The sequence below is a fragment of the Girardinichthys multiradiatus genome, chromosome 2 (genome assembly GCF_021462225.1).
Source record: "Girardinichthys multiradiatus isolate DD_20200921_A chromosome 2, DD_fGirMul_XY1, whole genome shotgun sequence".
Taxonomy (NCBI): Eukaryota; Metazoa; Chordata; class Actinopteri; order Cyprinodontiformes; family Goodeidae; genus Girardinichthys; species Girardinichthys multiradiatus.
In genome coordinates, this window is record NC_061795.1 from 23,127,920 (window position 1) to 23,142,156 (window position 14,237).

A 14,237-nucleotide genomic window follows, 5' to 3' on the forward strand; every position below is an offset into this window, starting at 1 on the left:
AAGTTTAATAACTGGGATTTCATGCCTTATAAATGGGGTTGGGACCATCAGTTGTGTTGTGCAGGAGGTGGATACAGTACACAGCTGATAGTCCTACTGAATAGACTGTTAGAATTTGTGTTATGGCAAGAAAAAAGCAGCTAAGTAAAGAAAAAAGAGTGGCCATCATTACTTTAAGAAATGAAGGTCAGTCAGTCTGAACAATTGGGAAAACTTTGAAAGTGTCCCCAAGTGCAGTCGCAAAAACCATCAAGCACTACAAAGAAACTGGCTCACATGAGAACCGCCCCAGGAAAGGAAGACCAAGAGTCACCTCTGCTGCGGACGATAAGTTCATCCGAGTCACCAGCCTCAGAAATCGCAAGTTAACAGCAGCTCAGATTAGAGAACAGGTCAATGCCACACAGAGTTCTAGCAGCAGACACATCTCTAGAACAACTGTTAAGAGGAGACTGTGTGAATCAGGCCTTCATGGTAAAATAGCTGCTAGGAAACCACTGCTGAGGACAGGCAACAAGCAGAAGAGACTTGTTTGGGGGTAAAGAACACAAGGAATGGACATTAGACCAGTGGAAATCTGTGCTTTGGTGTGATGAGTCCAAGTTTGAGATCTTTGGTTCCAACCACCGTGTCTTTGTGCGGCGCAGAAGAGGTGAACGGATGGACTCTACATGCCTGGTTCCCACCGTGAAGCATGGAGGAGGAGGTGTGATGGTGTGGGGGTGCTTTGCTGGTGACACTGTTGGGGATTTATTCAAAATTGAAGGCATACTGAACCAGCATGGCTACCACAGCATCTTGCAGCGGCATGCTATTTCATCCGGTTTGCGTTTAGTTGGACCATCATTTATTTTTCAACAGGACAATGACCCCAAACACACCTCCAGGCTGTGTAAGGGCTATTTGACCAAGAAGGAGAGTGATGGGGTGCTACGCCAGATGACCTGGCCTCCACAGTCATCGGACCTGAGCCCAATCGAGATGGTTTGAGGTGAGCTGGACCGCAGAGTGAAGGCAAAAGGGCCAACAAGTGCTAAGCATCTCTGGGAACTCCTTCAAGACTGTTGGAAAACCATTTCAGGTGACTACCTCTTGAAGCTCATCAACAGAATACCAAGAGTGTGCGGAGCAGTAATCAAAGCAAAAGGTGGCTACTTTGAAGAACCTAGAATATAAGACATATTTTCAGTTGTTTCACACTTTTTTGTTCAGTTTATTATATAATATAATAGTTTTGATGCCTTCATTGTGAAGCTACAATATTCATAGTCATGAAAATAAAGAAAACTCTTTGAATGAGAAGGTGTGTCCAAACTTTTGGTCTGTACTGTATGATATACCAATGATGACCAAAAGAGCAAGATTCTGTGTTAAATCAGCTAAACTGTGCTTCCTTCTCTTTAGGGAGGCTGGATTCAGCCCTGAAGATATGCTGAGGGGCTCAATCATCTAGAGGCTGTGTTCCTCTAAATTACAAAGGTCAGTAGGGGGATTTGTCCAAGTGATCAGGACTGAAGTATTCCTGGCATGTCATACAGGTAACCTCCTGGGTGCTTCCCATTTGAGGTTTTCAAGGTACTCCCACTGAAAGGAGACCCCAGGACAGACCCATATCTTGCTGGAGAGACTATATATATAACCCAGGATGGAAGGATGGAGCATCAGAACTGAATTGTGGTGTTGGTAGCTTATAGTGGTCTTACACTGGAAACACAGAAAACATTTTCATATAAAATGTTGGATGCAGATTGGCAAAAAATGTCACTGCCTACTGTTACATCTTGTGTCCCGCCAACAGTTAACTTATAACCCACTAATAGAATTATCAGAGCGGAGCTCCGCTCCAACAAACCTACACAGCACAGCACTGTGCCTCCTCCTATTAGCCAGGATGCCACTGAGACAACGCTCCTGATTAATTGGACAGCGCACATCATCATATAGAGACATCTGAGACACAGCAGCCATTAGCTGATGGGAAAACTGCTAAGCACAGGCATTCCCCAAAGTTCCCTCTCAGTCTGTGTCTGTCTCCTGCTTTCATTCATCTACACATACATTTTTGGAGATAGTGAAGGGAAACCAGTGGTAGTGTGTCAGTGGGGAAGCACTGACACAGCAGTGGGTCAGTGGCTGTGCTGCAGTCTGAAGTCCACTGCATATCCATGCACACTCCACTGCAGCACTTTGATCTCACACTGGCACCCCCTCCTTCTGCATTTATACAGTAATGGCTCTGAGCAGTCTGCCCCATCATTACCCTTCGCACATGAGAACTCACTGCTGACATCTTTTATTGTACACCACTCTCTCACACACACATACACACACACACATACACACACACACACACACACACACACACACACACACACACACACACACACACAAGTAGGCTCACACCGGCACACAAAGGCACACGTGTTTGCTAAAAACATACTAAAGTACTTTATTTTAGAACGTAAATAGGACAGACGGGACTGCCCTTCTTTTTTGTGTCCTCAGACTTGCTCGTCCACTCTATCCCGTGCTGCAAAAAAAAAAAAAAAACTAAGTTGGTTTGTAGGACTCAGAGGGTGCTCCCAGTGGAGGCAAACCTGGATGAGAGCCCCAAGAACCTGCTGCCTGCTGTAACTCTGTGATTTATTGCTTTTGTGCCAAACAAAGAGGAGTTCATGGAGAAAGTCCTCTTAACATGAATGCACTGCACCAAGAACACCAAGAGTAATGAAACACGCTTGCAGAGAGAGTCACACCTCATTGCTGTCGCGGTGATTTCTCTTTCTGTGTGCTGCGAGGTGAGTCATCAGCCCAGGGAAGCATAACCTCACAGCTCCGGCTAATCTCTGCTCTCCTCCTCCACCTTCTCTTCAACCTGCCAGCATCTCATTTTCTACATGTATGGATGGAGGCTTGGCAACTCATATCATCACAGCCCCTGCTGATATGCACGGATGGCCTAGGATTCTAACATAACCTCCTCAATCACATTTTATGGCAGAAAACCTCCTTCAATAGAAAAACAAACCATTTTCCAATTAGTGTGTCTGCATATTCTCACATCTTCTTTTGCCTTTTCACACTGCAATGTGTGGTTTATTTATACCTCCTAAACTTTAACATTTTATCATGTTACAACCCCAAACTATAATGTATGTTGTGAAAGAATGGGAAGATGAAGGACATTGTTGAAACAAAGGCATCTAAATCCTCTTTGCAGTTTCCAAAGAGAACCCAGCAACCATGTGGAAAAAGGTAAGATAAAAAGATAATTAACATTTTGGTCTACATGAAAAACACTGGCACACACCACAACAACCAGTGAAACATAGTGATGGCAGCATCATGCTGAGGGCAATAATGGAATGGTTGCGGTCAAAGCATATCCATGTGTGATAATCGCCCAGGCAAAGTCCAGACCAAAAAGCACTATTTTGTGTTGTCTGTTCCATCTAATCACAATACAATCCATGAAAAGTTTACAAGTTTCTGATTTTAACATTGAAAAATGTAAAGAAAATCAAGTGGTATTGCATATTTACTGTTTTACCTCAAGTGTGCAATGTGGCCATTTTGAGAAGTATCAGAAAGGATACATCCCAGAGTCTCATCACGTATAACCCACTGCCTTTCCTTGGTGCCCACAGCATGACGAAGGAAGTGTGCACCCCGTTTCGCACCCCAGCCCCACCGACCCAGCCCTTAAAGCCAATTTTTATCAAACAGTTATGGATCTGGTTTATCTACTTCTCTTAGTTAGTCCTCTTTTTCCATCATGCCAGAGGCTTTTTACCTTGGAGACTTCCTGTAGATATGGGTACAGTCTGACATAATTGGCCTGACCTTCTTCCCCCAGATTTTCAAAGGCCAGCAAGAACTCAGATGAACTGTGATGCTTTCCAGGGCATGGGCACCACTCTCAGTGCAAGTCCATTCCAGGGCGCTCTGTCCTTCACAAAGGAGAACAGAGCAAAGGAGTATGTTTGCTCTAACACACTGGACCCATCCTGGTGTCTATCTCTGCTAACCCAGTTTTAGGAATCAGAACCCCATTTGCTTTTGGTTAGTGGATTTAGAGGTGGGGATAAATAAGAGACTTCCAAACTTCAGGGGGCATTTTTGTTTCATTTTCCAACTTGAAATTTGAGTAAAGAAATTACATGCTCCATCCAAGCATTGCCAGTGGATAAGAACTTCTATCCAGCCAAACCCCAAACCTAAATCCATTTTAGAACTTGTGACAAGATTTGAAAATTAATGATCACATACACAAAAGGTGTTTCAATGAAGTATTGACTCAGGTTAGGCTGAATACAAATATATGTCATCCTTTTGAGATTTTTAATTGAAAATGAGTGGAAAACCATTAATCCTTCTCCTTTCACTTGCTCTTTGTCTTGGTTTATCACATAAAATCCCAACAAACTACAAAAGTTGAAAACGTTCAAGGGTTATGAACTCTTTTGCAAGGCATCAATAAATCTGTCAACCTGCAGGCCTATGAAACAGAAGCTCATAGACATAATTAAGTACAGCACACTTACTCCCAGTCAGCAGGACATAGACAAGAGGCAGACACAAAAAGCCAAGCTAATAAACACAATGCCTCTCTGAACTGCATGCAGCTGACAATATGCCTGCGCTTCCTCGTGGATTGAAGAAATATCCAAAGACACGTTTTGGCGCAAACACGCAGGTCGGACTGCAGGAAGAGACAGCATCCCCAGGTTGAATCAACATTTAACACAAGAACACATGCAAAGCCATGTGCTGGTACACAGTTTATCTAGCCATGCAGCCATTACTTGAGGCAGTTTCTGTCCTACTTCTCCAAAGAATGAATAAACATACGATTCTTGTTCTAAATGTAATTAGCATTGTCAGATACTTTTATCTGAATAATGCTTTCCATTAATAGTTAAAAGTTAACCAGGATTTCAAGCATAACACAGTATTTCGAAATCACCACCTTGCAGTTCAGCACTCAGATATATACGAGAGATGCCACAGTTCAAGTAGCATAACCCGATAAAGACAGAGTCCAATGGTGTAAACCCAAACAAAATGCATAGTGCTGCAATTAAATATTAAGCGGACTTACGTTGCCTTGTTAGCGTGCTGCATCTCCTGTGGAAGCTCTGTGGCCATTCTGGCAGAGTATGCTGCTATGCTTTGTTGTGTGTGTTGGTTTATTTCTGTCAGCCTGTCTGTTTGTGTGTGTCACTACCCAGGGACAGACCACTGGGATGGCTGTCTCTGCGCTGACTTTGCTGTCATAAATTAAAAAGGCCTCCTTAACGGTCTGGAGAGCAAATCAGCTTTTCTGTCCCATCACTTCAGGCATCACATCCATGTAAACCCCCCCAACCCCCACAGCCGGTCAGACTGCCAAACACACTCATGTGAAGACCCCACTTCCCCCCACTCGGCCACAGCGTTAGAGTGATCTCCAGAGGTCCAACACACATACACACACAAACACACACTCGGACAGACATCGCCTCACAGTCGTGACACATTCACCAGGCGAAGGCCTGACACACAGTGACAATTCAATTGCACTGAACCTCCCTGCTCCGGCTGTTCTGTGGGAGACTCACTCAGCAAATCTCATTTTATGCTCCCGTTTTTGGTCTGTTTCATTTTTAGCATCAACCTTTTCATTTCCTCCCACATCTTATTTTATTTTTAAAAACATTTCGTCATTTTAGGTTTAACATTTTTATGTCTTAGACAAAACAGTGGGCCCAAATATTCTGTAGCGGCTCAGTTATTTACAGAGCAAATACCTCAGTTTGAACTGTACCATATATTGTCACAATGGGGTTTTGGGGTGGACCGAAGCGCAGACAAGAGCTTGGAAGCAGCATCTTAAATGAATTGAGGCTGCGACACTGCAGGAACATGGCATAAACGAGGGCAGCAACTGAGAGCGACGAGAAACCAGCAAAGAGCAATGAAACAAAACCAACTAATATATAGAGGGAGAACAAAGGCAGGTAATCAAAGGAACTAAGAACAGGTGAGACAAGGAGTCAGGAAGGCAGAGGGAACAGGTGAAAACAATACATAGATTAAAACATGACGAGGGACTAATAAACAATACCAAAACGAAGCAATAAACAAATAACCAAATGAAGCATGAGAGTAAAGAATAATCAAGAACCAAGAAACTAGAGGGAACATAAGAAACACCGAACCTAAGAACGAACAAGGAACCCATAAAGCAAACCAGATTACAGAGTAATGAAACCTAACACCACACAGACAGAACTAACAAGAAGGGAAGCAGAGAACATGAGGACTAGGATGTAAACAAACAAAATGTAAACAATAAGTAAACACAACCTAACCAGAGGGGCTGGAGAAATATGATAAACAGTAAACAAAACAAAACACAAGGTCCAAAATGTCACATCCTGACATATATGTCCTTTTTGTATCTTTCTACCCATCGTGTTCTGTTTGCCCAAGATAAGGCCACAGGGGGCGACAGAAGGGAGCAATCAACCTTTTTTCCCAGACATTACGCATTCAGCTGCGAAACACTCCAGTGCTCACTGAAGGTCATGGCTTTTGGAGGCCAACAAAACTTCTTCATCCCAAACCAGACATCCCCCTCTCCATGACTATGCTGGCGACAAAGATTTCCAACATTAACTCTTAGAGCCACATCTGCAGTGGAACCACTGAACATGGCCCATTTGGATTCCATGTTCTCAGCTTACCTCGAGAGATGTCTCTTTGAAGATCCTCTGAATGAGATCCTCTGTCAAACATTCACAGTTTACCCTTACCAGGTCTGTCTGACAGCTTCCCCCTCCACCTGATCCAGTTCACCACCCTCTCTGAGTGTCTAAGGTGGCATGGTAACAAGTACACCTGTTAACCACATTGTGCCAACACAGTGTTTGTTATTACTATCTCATCCACAGCAATGGCGCCCAGTAACAAAACACAGCTTGGATTCGGATCTGGGTGGTTGTTCCACCCAATTACATCCCTTTAGGTAACACAATATTTGCCCACATACTAGAGAACCCCTATTCCCAGAATTCCAGAAGGCCATCTAGAGACTCCAAGAAGGCTGGGTACTCTGAACTTCTGTTGGATGCATCACCAAATCTGGATCAGCATGCCCAGGCTCCCGTCCTCACCTGCCATCCAGCTCACAGGCTACTTCTTCTCCCCCACAGGTGGTTGGCTAATGTAAAGGGGGCCCCTCCTGTTGTCCAGGCTCAACCATCAGGAACTCGCCAGCGAGGCCACCCCCCCCCCCCCCCCCGGACCTGGCTCTATGACGAGCCCTGGTCTTACCACTACAGGCAAGTTTAATCTAAGAATGTGGTCATCTATCATTGAGATATTTGAATCGCTTTTAGTCTGACCTTTCAACTGAGGCCAGTTGTAATGGGAAACCCTGAAACCCTGCCATGGGCCATAGTCCTAGACACTACAGTCCCTCGTTTTTGGGTTGAATGAATTCATATACTGGGATCAGAAGGGTACTCAAACCCCTTCACCGTGTTAAGGAGGTGATTTTAAAATAGGTATACCCTCTTTTTACTCTGAAAAGCACCTAAGATCCTAAACCACTTATGGAAGTGCTTTTTATTTGTTGTTTCAAACAGTAATATTCAGAAAAATGAGTGTGTAGAGATGAACGTTTGGAAACTGGTAGTACAAATGTCAGTCATGAAACTACAGGATCCTAGAAACCTATTTTCACATTTAGTGTGTGGAGAATGGATAAACCTGGTCATCCATCCAGTCTTGCTTATCACAATTTAATTTATTCAAACAAAAAAGTTGCAGTTGCATTTATTTTACAGGGATTATTACAGGTACCAGTAATTTAGTAAAAATGATAAAGTGATAAATGCTCGCCCAGGTTAACACCGGACGATAGTTGTTTTAAAGGCTTTTTGCACATCTTTACCAGTTGTTACATGAAGAGTGGAGGGTGTTATACCTCATTTTTAAGGAAAAATGAAAAATAGAAAGAAAAAAAAAAAAAGTAAAACCCCATCCTGTGCAAGATTATGTTTTTTTAATCTTTAGGATGATTTTATCAACTGTCCAAAACTTTACAGGGTTGACGAGGTGAATGATTTTCCCTTCTTCCCTTATTTTAGCTTAAATTAGTTTATTTCCAAAAAGACAATGGCATCTTTCGAGTGTCTCAATAGAGTTTTATGTTTATTTTGAGGAGTTTAAACTTACATTTACAGGCATGGTGATTGAATTGTGTTCATCAATTTGCATCACACAGATGTGTTTATTATTTCTACCAATGCAGTCAGTTTATCCTTATTTTACTGATTCTTTGTTAGTTAGCTAGCTAGTTAGCTAGTTAGTTAGTTAGTCAGTTTGTTTGTTTGTTTGTTTGTTTGTTTCTTTCTTTCTTTCTACAAGGATTTTATGTGAAATTAGGTACATGTATGGGGTTCTCACCTCGTGTCGAACAGTGGATCTGTATACATTGGAGGGGGACACAGAGGCTGCTCTGCTTGACTGTTTGGGGGCATGGAGAGCCCCACTTTCCAGCTCCGTCCTGGGACTCCATCTGTAGATGCAGGTAAATATTTTATACTTACACCCCATCCTCAATGTTTGTCATTACTCATTTGGCCAAAAAAGGTGGTTCAAAGTAAAGTATTTTATTAGGATTTGCTAGATCAACACAAAGTAGTGCATAAATTTAGGTAAAATAATACAGAATGTGGTTTTTAGAATGATTTACAAATAAAACCCTTAAGTGTGACATGCATTTGTATTATTGACATCTAGAGATTGAAATGTTTGCTTCATCTTCAAACAACTCAGTCACAGTACATGGAATAATCTCTTAACAGCATTTTTCAACTCCTCCTGCAGATTCTTAATTGGATTCAGGTCTGGACTTTGGCTGGTCCATTCTGACTAATGAATATGCTGTATGTTTAGGTTTGTTGTCCTGCTATCCTCCACCCCACTCTCAAGTCTTTTACAGCTTTTAACAAGTTTTCTTCCAGGATTCACATGCATTGACACTTTGATTCACAGTTTGAGAGACTATATTAGAAAACTCGCCACAACATTCAAAAATAAATTTATAAAACCCATATATCACATTATGAGGAATTCATAGCTCAAACTAAATTAAATTACTATTCTGATTTGATTTGCTCCAATGAACTCCCAAACATCATCTTAGAAACCTCTGGACCTACCAGCTGTACTCAACAGGTACCTGTAATACCATAATGCTGTTCTTTAATGAGAAAATCCACCAGATTCACAATTGTTTATCTCATACCCCTTCATCTCTTTCAACATCTGTAATTTCTTCCTATTGTCAGCCCCTTTCCAGTTTTCAGTTCCGAAACTTTTCAGACATCTCAGACCTCATCAGTAAATCTAAACCTTCTCCATGCTTACTTGATCCTATCCCTGCAATCCTGGTTAAATCCTGCCTCTTGTCTCCCTCCCTTTCATTACTGCTATCAGACATTCTCACCCTCCTTAAGACCGCAGGTATCACTCATATACTGAAAAAACCTCCACCCCATTTTCAATTTAATTTGTCATCTTCAAAATACTTGAAAATACAGTTTCTATTCAACTCCATTCCCATTTAACTTCTAAGAACAATTCCAGTTCTGTTTCCATCCCCAACGTAGTACCAAAACCGCTCTCCAAAAAATTGCCAATGAACTTCTGATGGCAACTGATCCCGATTTACTTTCCATTCCCATCCTCCTTGATCTGAGGGTGACCTTTCATACAATTTTTTCACACCATTCTCCTCAACAGATTATCTAAACAGAGCTTTCTCCAGCTCTGCTCTCAAACTCTGGAACTCTCTCCCACCAGACATCTGTAACACTGACACTCTTTCTCTGCTCAAATCAACACTTGAAACCCACCAGACTACTCCTTGTAATTGCACTCCTCCATATAACTTATTTGATGTTTTTTTAAAATTTGGTTTTATTATTGTTGAGGGGGTTAATTTTAGTTTTCTTTGGTACAGAGACACTTAGTGTTACGTAAGGTGCTTGTAAATAAGCTGTATTATTATTATCATCATCATCATTATTATTATTATTAATTAGATCTATTCTTCTTTCTATAAACTGTGATTGGCTTCCCTGCTGTATTCCCTACATCCCCCGTGACAAACTTTAAATAGAATGTCTCCTGGTTTTCTTTCAGCAGTTGTTTTTACTCTCTACTCTTCCATAAAGCCCACATTTGTTGATTGTAAGAGTAACAGTTCTCCTGTGAACACATGTTCCCACCCGAGCTGTGGGTCTCTGCAGCTCTTCCAGAAACCTCTTGGATTTTGTTTTTCTCACAAGTATGCACTACTTTGTGTTGGTCCAGCACATAAAATCTAAATAAAATGAAAGTCTGTTGTAATGTGATGAAATGTGAGAAGGTGTAAATACTTTTGCAGGGCTCTAAGCAGTACTTAGTTTTATGTAATTGTGAGTGAAATGGTGCAACCTGCAGCCACGTTGAGGCCATATGTTGTCAGAGGCTAGTTAGGAAAGCTGTCTGCTCAGTAATCCCCTCAGCCACCCAGATTTAAGAGGCTATTTTTGCAGACTCTTAGTCTCAGTCTCTGGCTTACTAATTAAGTAGTTTCTCTGTGTTTGTTGTTTTTCTTTGTTTTGAGTTTCACATGGTGAATTCAATGCAACTGACTATAGGTGGAAATGTAAAACATTTGACTGGAAAGCTGAAACAGATTCTTTCACATAGAGAATGATTCAGAAATAAAACATTCATCTTGATGCCCTTTGTTGTCTTTTGGTAGGTAATTAAAATAAAAGCTACTCCATCTTTGTACCTTCTCCATCGAACAGGAAGCAGGTCAGCAGGCGGGGACACACCTCCTCCAAAACGGAGCAGAAGGAGCAGAAAGCAGCAGGCCCCTTGGAAGACAGGTGACTTAGAAACACCTCTGCCCGTCCCCTGCTGGACTCCTGTCCCAGGATCTCCTTGTACTCCACCAGTGAGAAGACCTTATCATACACCAGGTAAGGCAGGACGGCGTTGACATCCAACTCACTGAGGATCTGCTCTCTGTGCTCTTTGAGGATCTTAGCTGCCCATCTCTTCCTCTTCCTGGTGCATGGCCTCTTGCCAGATTTCTGCTGAGTCTTCTTTTGGTTCTTGACAAACCACGTCTTGGAGCCGCTGCCGAACATCTTCAAGTCATGCAGGCCAACCAAAACTTCTTCCACAGCTCTGTCAACACAGCTCCCAAAGGAGAAGAGGCGCATATTTCATGCCACCATAAAGACTCTGCCACATATTTCTTTGAGCTCCCCTTTGTTGTTGTCTGAGTCGTTTATCTGGAGCAGGAAGAAACAATCTGGACAGTGGCTGATTTTTAGCTGGGTACTTAGCAGCTCTAAGAAGATTAACAGCCTCTTAAGTATAGCCATGCACACTGCTTTACTCTCCTCAGACATCCTCAACATGTTGAGCATTGTCTCCTCTGTCTTGTTGGTAGATTAAGACGCTCATTGAAGCAGGCTTTTAACCACCAGGCTTGAAAAACATCTCTATTGCTTCTTCCCTCCCAGCTCCTTCTCAGAGAATATTTCTGAAGTTATTTCTGTCCTGCTGACTGGGCCGTAAAGCTCCAGAGACTTAAGAAACAAGGTTAGTGATTCAACTCCCCCAGTCATTGTGGAAAACTTGTGTAAAGTGAATGAGACGTACAGCTAAGGTGCCTCCTGAGCGAGAAAGTTGCAGCATTCATCAGTCCATTGATCAGCACTCCTAACAACTTCACCTTCCTGGTTATTGCTGTGAATGTGACACCTGATTAAAACAAGATTAAAACCCTTTCCCTATGTGCACCGACCCGTCACGCTGAACTGCAGAGAAGCATTTAACATGTAATAGGATGGAGCAAGGGCGTTTAAAGGGGGAGCTTAATGTATTGTACTGAAAATCTATAAAAAAAAAAAAGGGAATAAAAGCAGCACGAATCGATATGACCTTGGATCTAATTTTTATCCAGCTGCTGTGTGACGGGGATGTTTTTTGTTTTTGTTCCAGAAGAGGGTGCAATTTCATCAGTCAGTTTTACATAAATTAACCAAGAAAGCTCACAATTTGTTTCTTTTACACATAGAAAACACATACTGAACACGTACTGAACAGATGCAGGCCGTTCAGCTCATTGCACATTAATTTACAGCAAATCATGATTTGTTTGACTTTTTATTCGCATCTGCTGAGAGATATTATCAATAATCATATATCCTAAACTTTTTAGTTATTTTCTTATTTTGTCACATTACAAAGCATTACAAACTTGAATGTGCAGTATTGTGCAAACGTTTTAGGCAGGTGTGAAAAATTGCTGTAAACAAAGAATGCTTTCAAAAATTGAAGTGTTAATCATTTATTTTCATCAATCAACAAAATGCAGTGAAGAAACAGAAGAGAAATCTAAATCAAATCAATATTTGGTGTGACCACCATTTGCCTTCAAAACAGCATCAATTCTTCTAGATACACTTGCACACAGTTTTTGAAGGAACTCGGCTGGTAGGTTGTCTCAAACATCTTGGAGAACTGACCACAGATTCTTCTGTGGATGTAGACTTTCTAACATCCTTCTGTCTCTTCATGTAATCCCAGACACACTCAATTATGTTGAGATCAGGGCTCTGTGGGGGCCAGACCATCACTTCCAGTAAGTCTTGTTCTTCTTTACGCTGAAGATAGATCTTAAAGACTTTGGCTGTATGTTTGGGTTGACTCACTTAGCATTTTGTAAATTGATACAAATAAACAATCATCATTTATATTTCTGAAAGTATTCTTTGTTTACAGCAATGTTTCACACCTGCCTAAAACCTTTGCACACCACTGTATTTTGTTTTGATTTTATTGCTCAATTTTACATTGAAACGTTTCTTTTTATGGGATACATTGCGTTTTTAATCTCTTACTTCTATTCCTTTGTTTTCCTGTCAAGGACCTTGTGTGACCCTGTGTGTAAATGAGGCTGGGCGAATAAATTTGTCTTGCCTAAAACCAGCTGAGAATCTGTATCAAGAATTAACATTTGTTTTCACAGACAATCTCCATCCAGTTTCACTGAGCTTGAGCAGTTTTCCAAAGAAGAATGGACCAAAATGTCAGTCTCCCCAAATCACTTGCAACTGTTTTCATTCAGGTTGTTCATCTTGCACCTACATTATTGTAGGTCATTACTCCTGGCAGCTGCTCCTAACGGACCTCATACGCTGTTCACATCCCTGCTATTCTTCACACAGATCTTAATATTATTGCACATAATCTATTTCTTGTACAATAAAGCACAATTTGTACAATTTCCCTTAATACAATTGTATATGTTAGGATATATATTTGCTATCTATTTATAATCGCATAGTCTGTTTTACCCTGTATTTTTATCACAGCTGTATAATTTCCTACTTTATCATTGCTTATTTCAACTGTGTATCCACCTGCACTTTGTTATGCACTTTGTGTCGGTCTATCACACAAAGTCCCAACAAAATACACCAAGGTTTGTGGTCGCAATGTGACATTGCGTGAAAAAGTTCAATACTTTTGTGAAAATCTTTGGAATATACTGTTCTTTTGGGTGCCTGCTTGGTGCATCACAATAATTGCCTGACTTATCACTGCATTCTTAAATATTCATGCAACTAAATCAAAATGCCCTGCGATGTATTGGCGACCTGTCTTGGGGGTACCCTGCCTCTCGAACGTAAATAAATAAGAAAACTTCTATATGCATGCAGATTGTTTTACTTTCATGTTACTAAGACCTGTTGACAAGATCTTTTCTTTGCTGACTGCTCTGTTAAGATGTGAAAATACAACCCTCTTTCTTGATCTGAAGTGTTTTTGAAAAATAAAGTCAGTGAAACTTCACTAAACACAACAAATATTCAACTCATTCAAGTGAATAAGCAAAGCAGGACGAGGGTTGTTAAACCTGAGTATTTCATGTACTTACACGACTGTTCGAGCAAATAACAATTCAGTTGAGCTGTCTGCTTTATCCGGAGCTTGGATGAATTCAAGTGTGATCATCTAAAATCGAGCTGCACCAGAAGGAGCCGAAGGCAGAAATTTGAGAGCCTTCGCTGCACAAAAACTCACAGGTCCTTACATAATCAAACCTCCCCGAGTCAGATGAAACATTTTAGGTTTTTCTACAGGTTGAACACAATGAAACAAGAAAGTTAGGC

The 14,237-nt window shown here is 41.3% G+C and overlaps 1 protein-coding gene across 1 annotated transcript in view; it reads right to left on the reverse strand.

Annotated features, from left to right (window-relative positions):
- The window catches only part of LOC124883381, a 30,695-nt gene extending 19,166 nt beyond the window's left edge, over positions 1–11,529 (reverse strand). The window contains exons 1-2 of the mRNA XM_047390511.1: positions 10,838–11,529; positions 8,455–8,566 (exon numbers count right to left, since the gene is read on the reverse strand). Coding sequence (XP_047246467.1) covers positions 8,455–8,566; positions 10,838–11,273 — 548 coding nt within the window. The 5' untranslated portion in view covers positions 11,274–11,529. The remainder of the gene's footprint in view (positions 1–8,454; positions 8,567–10,837) is intronic.
- Positions 11,530–14,237: the final 2,708 nt, after the last annotated feature.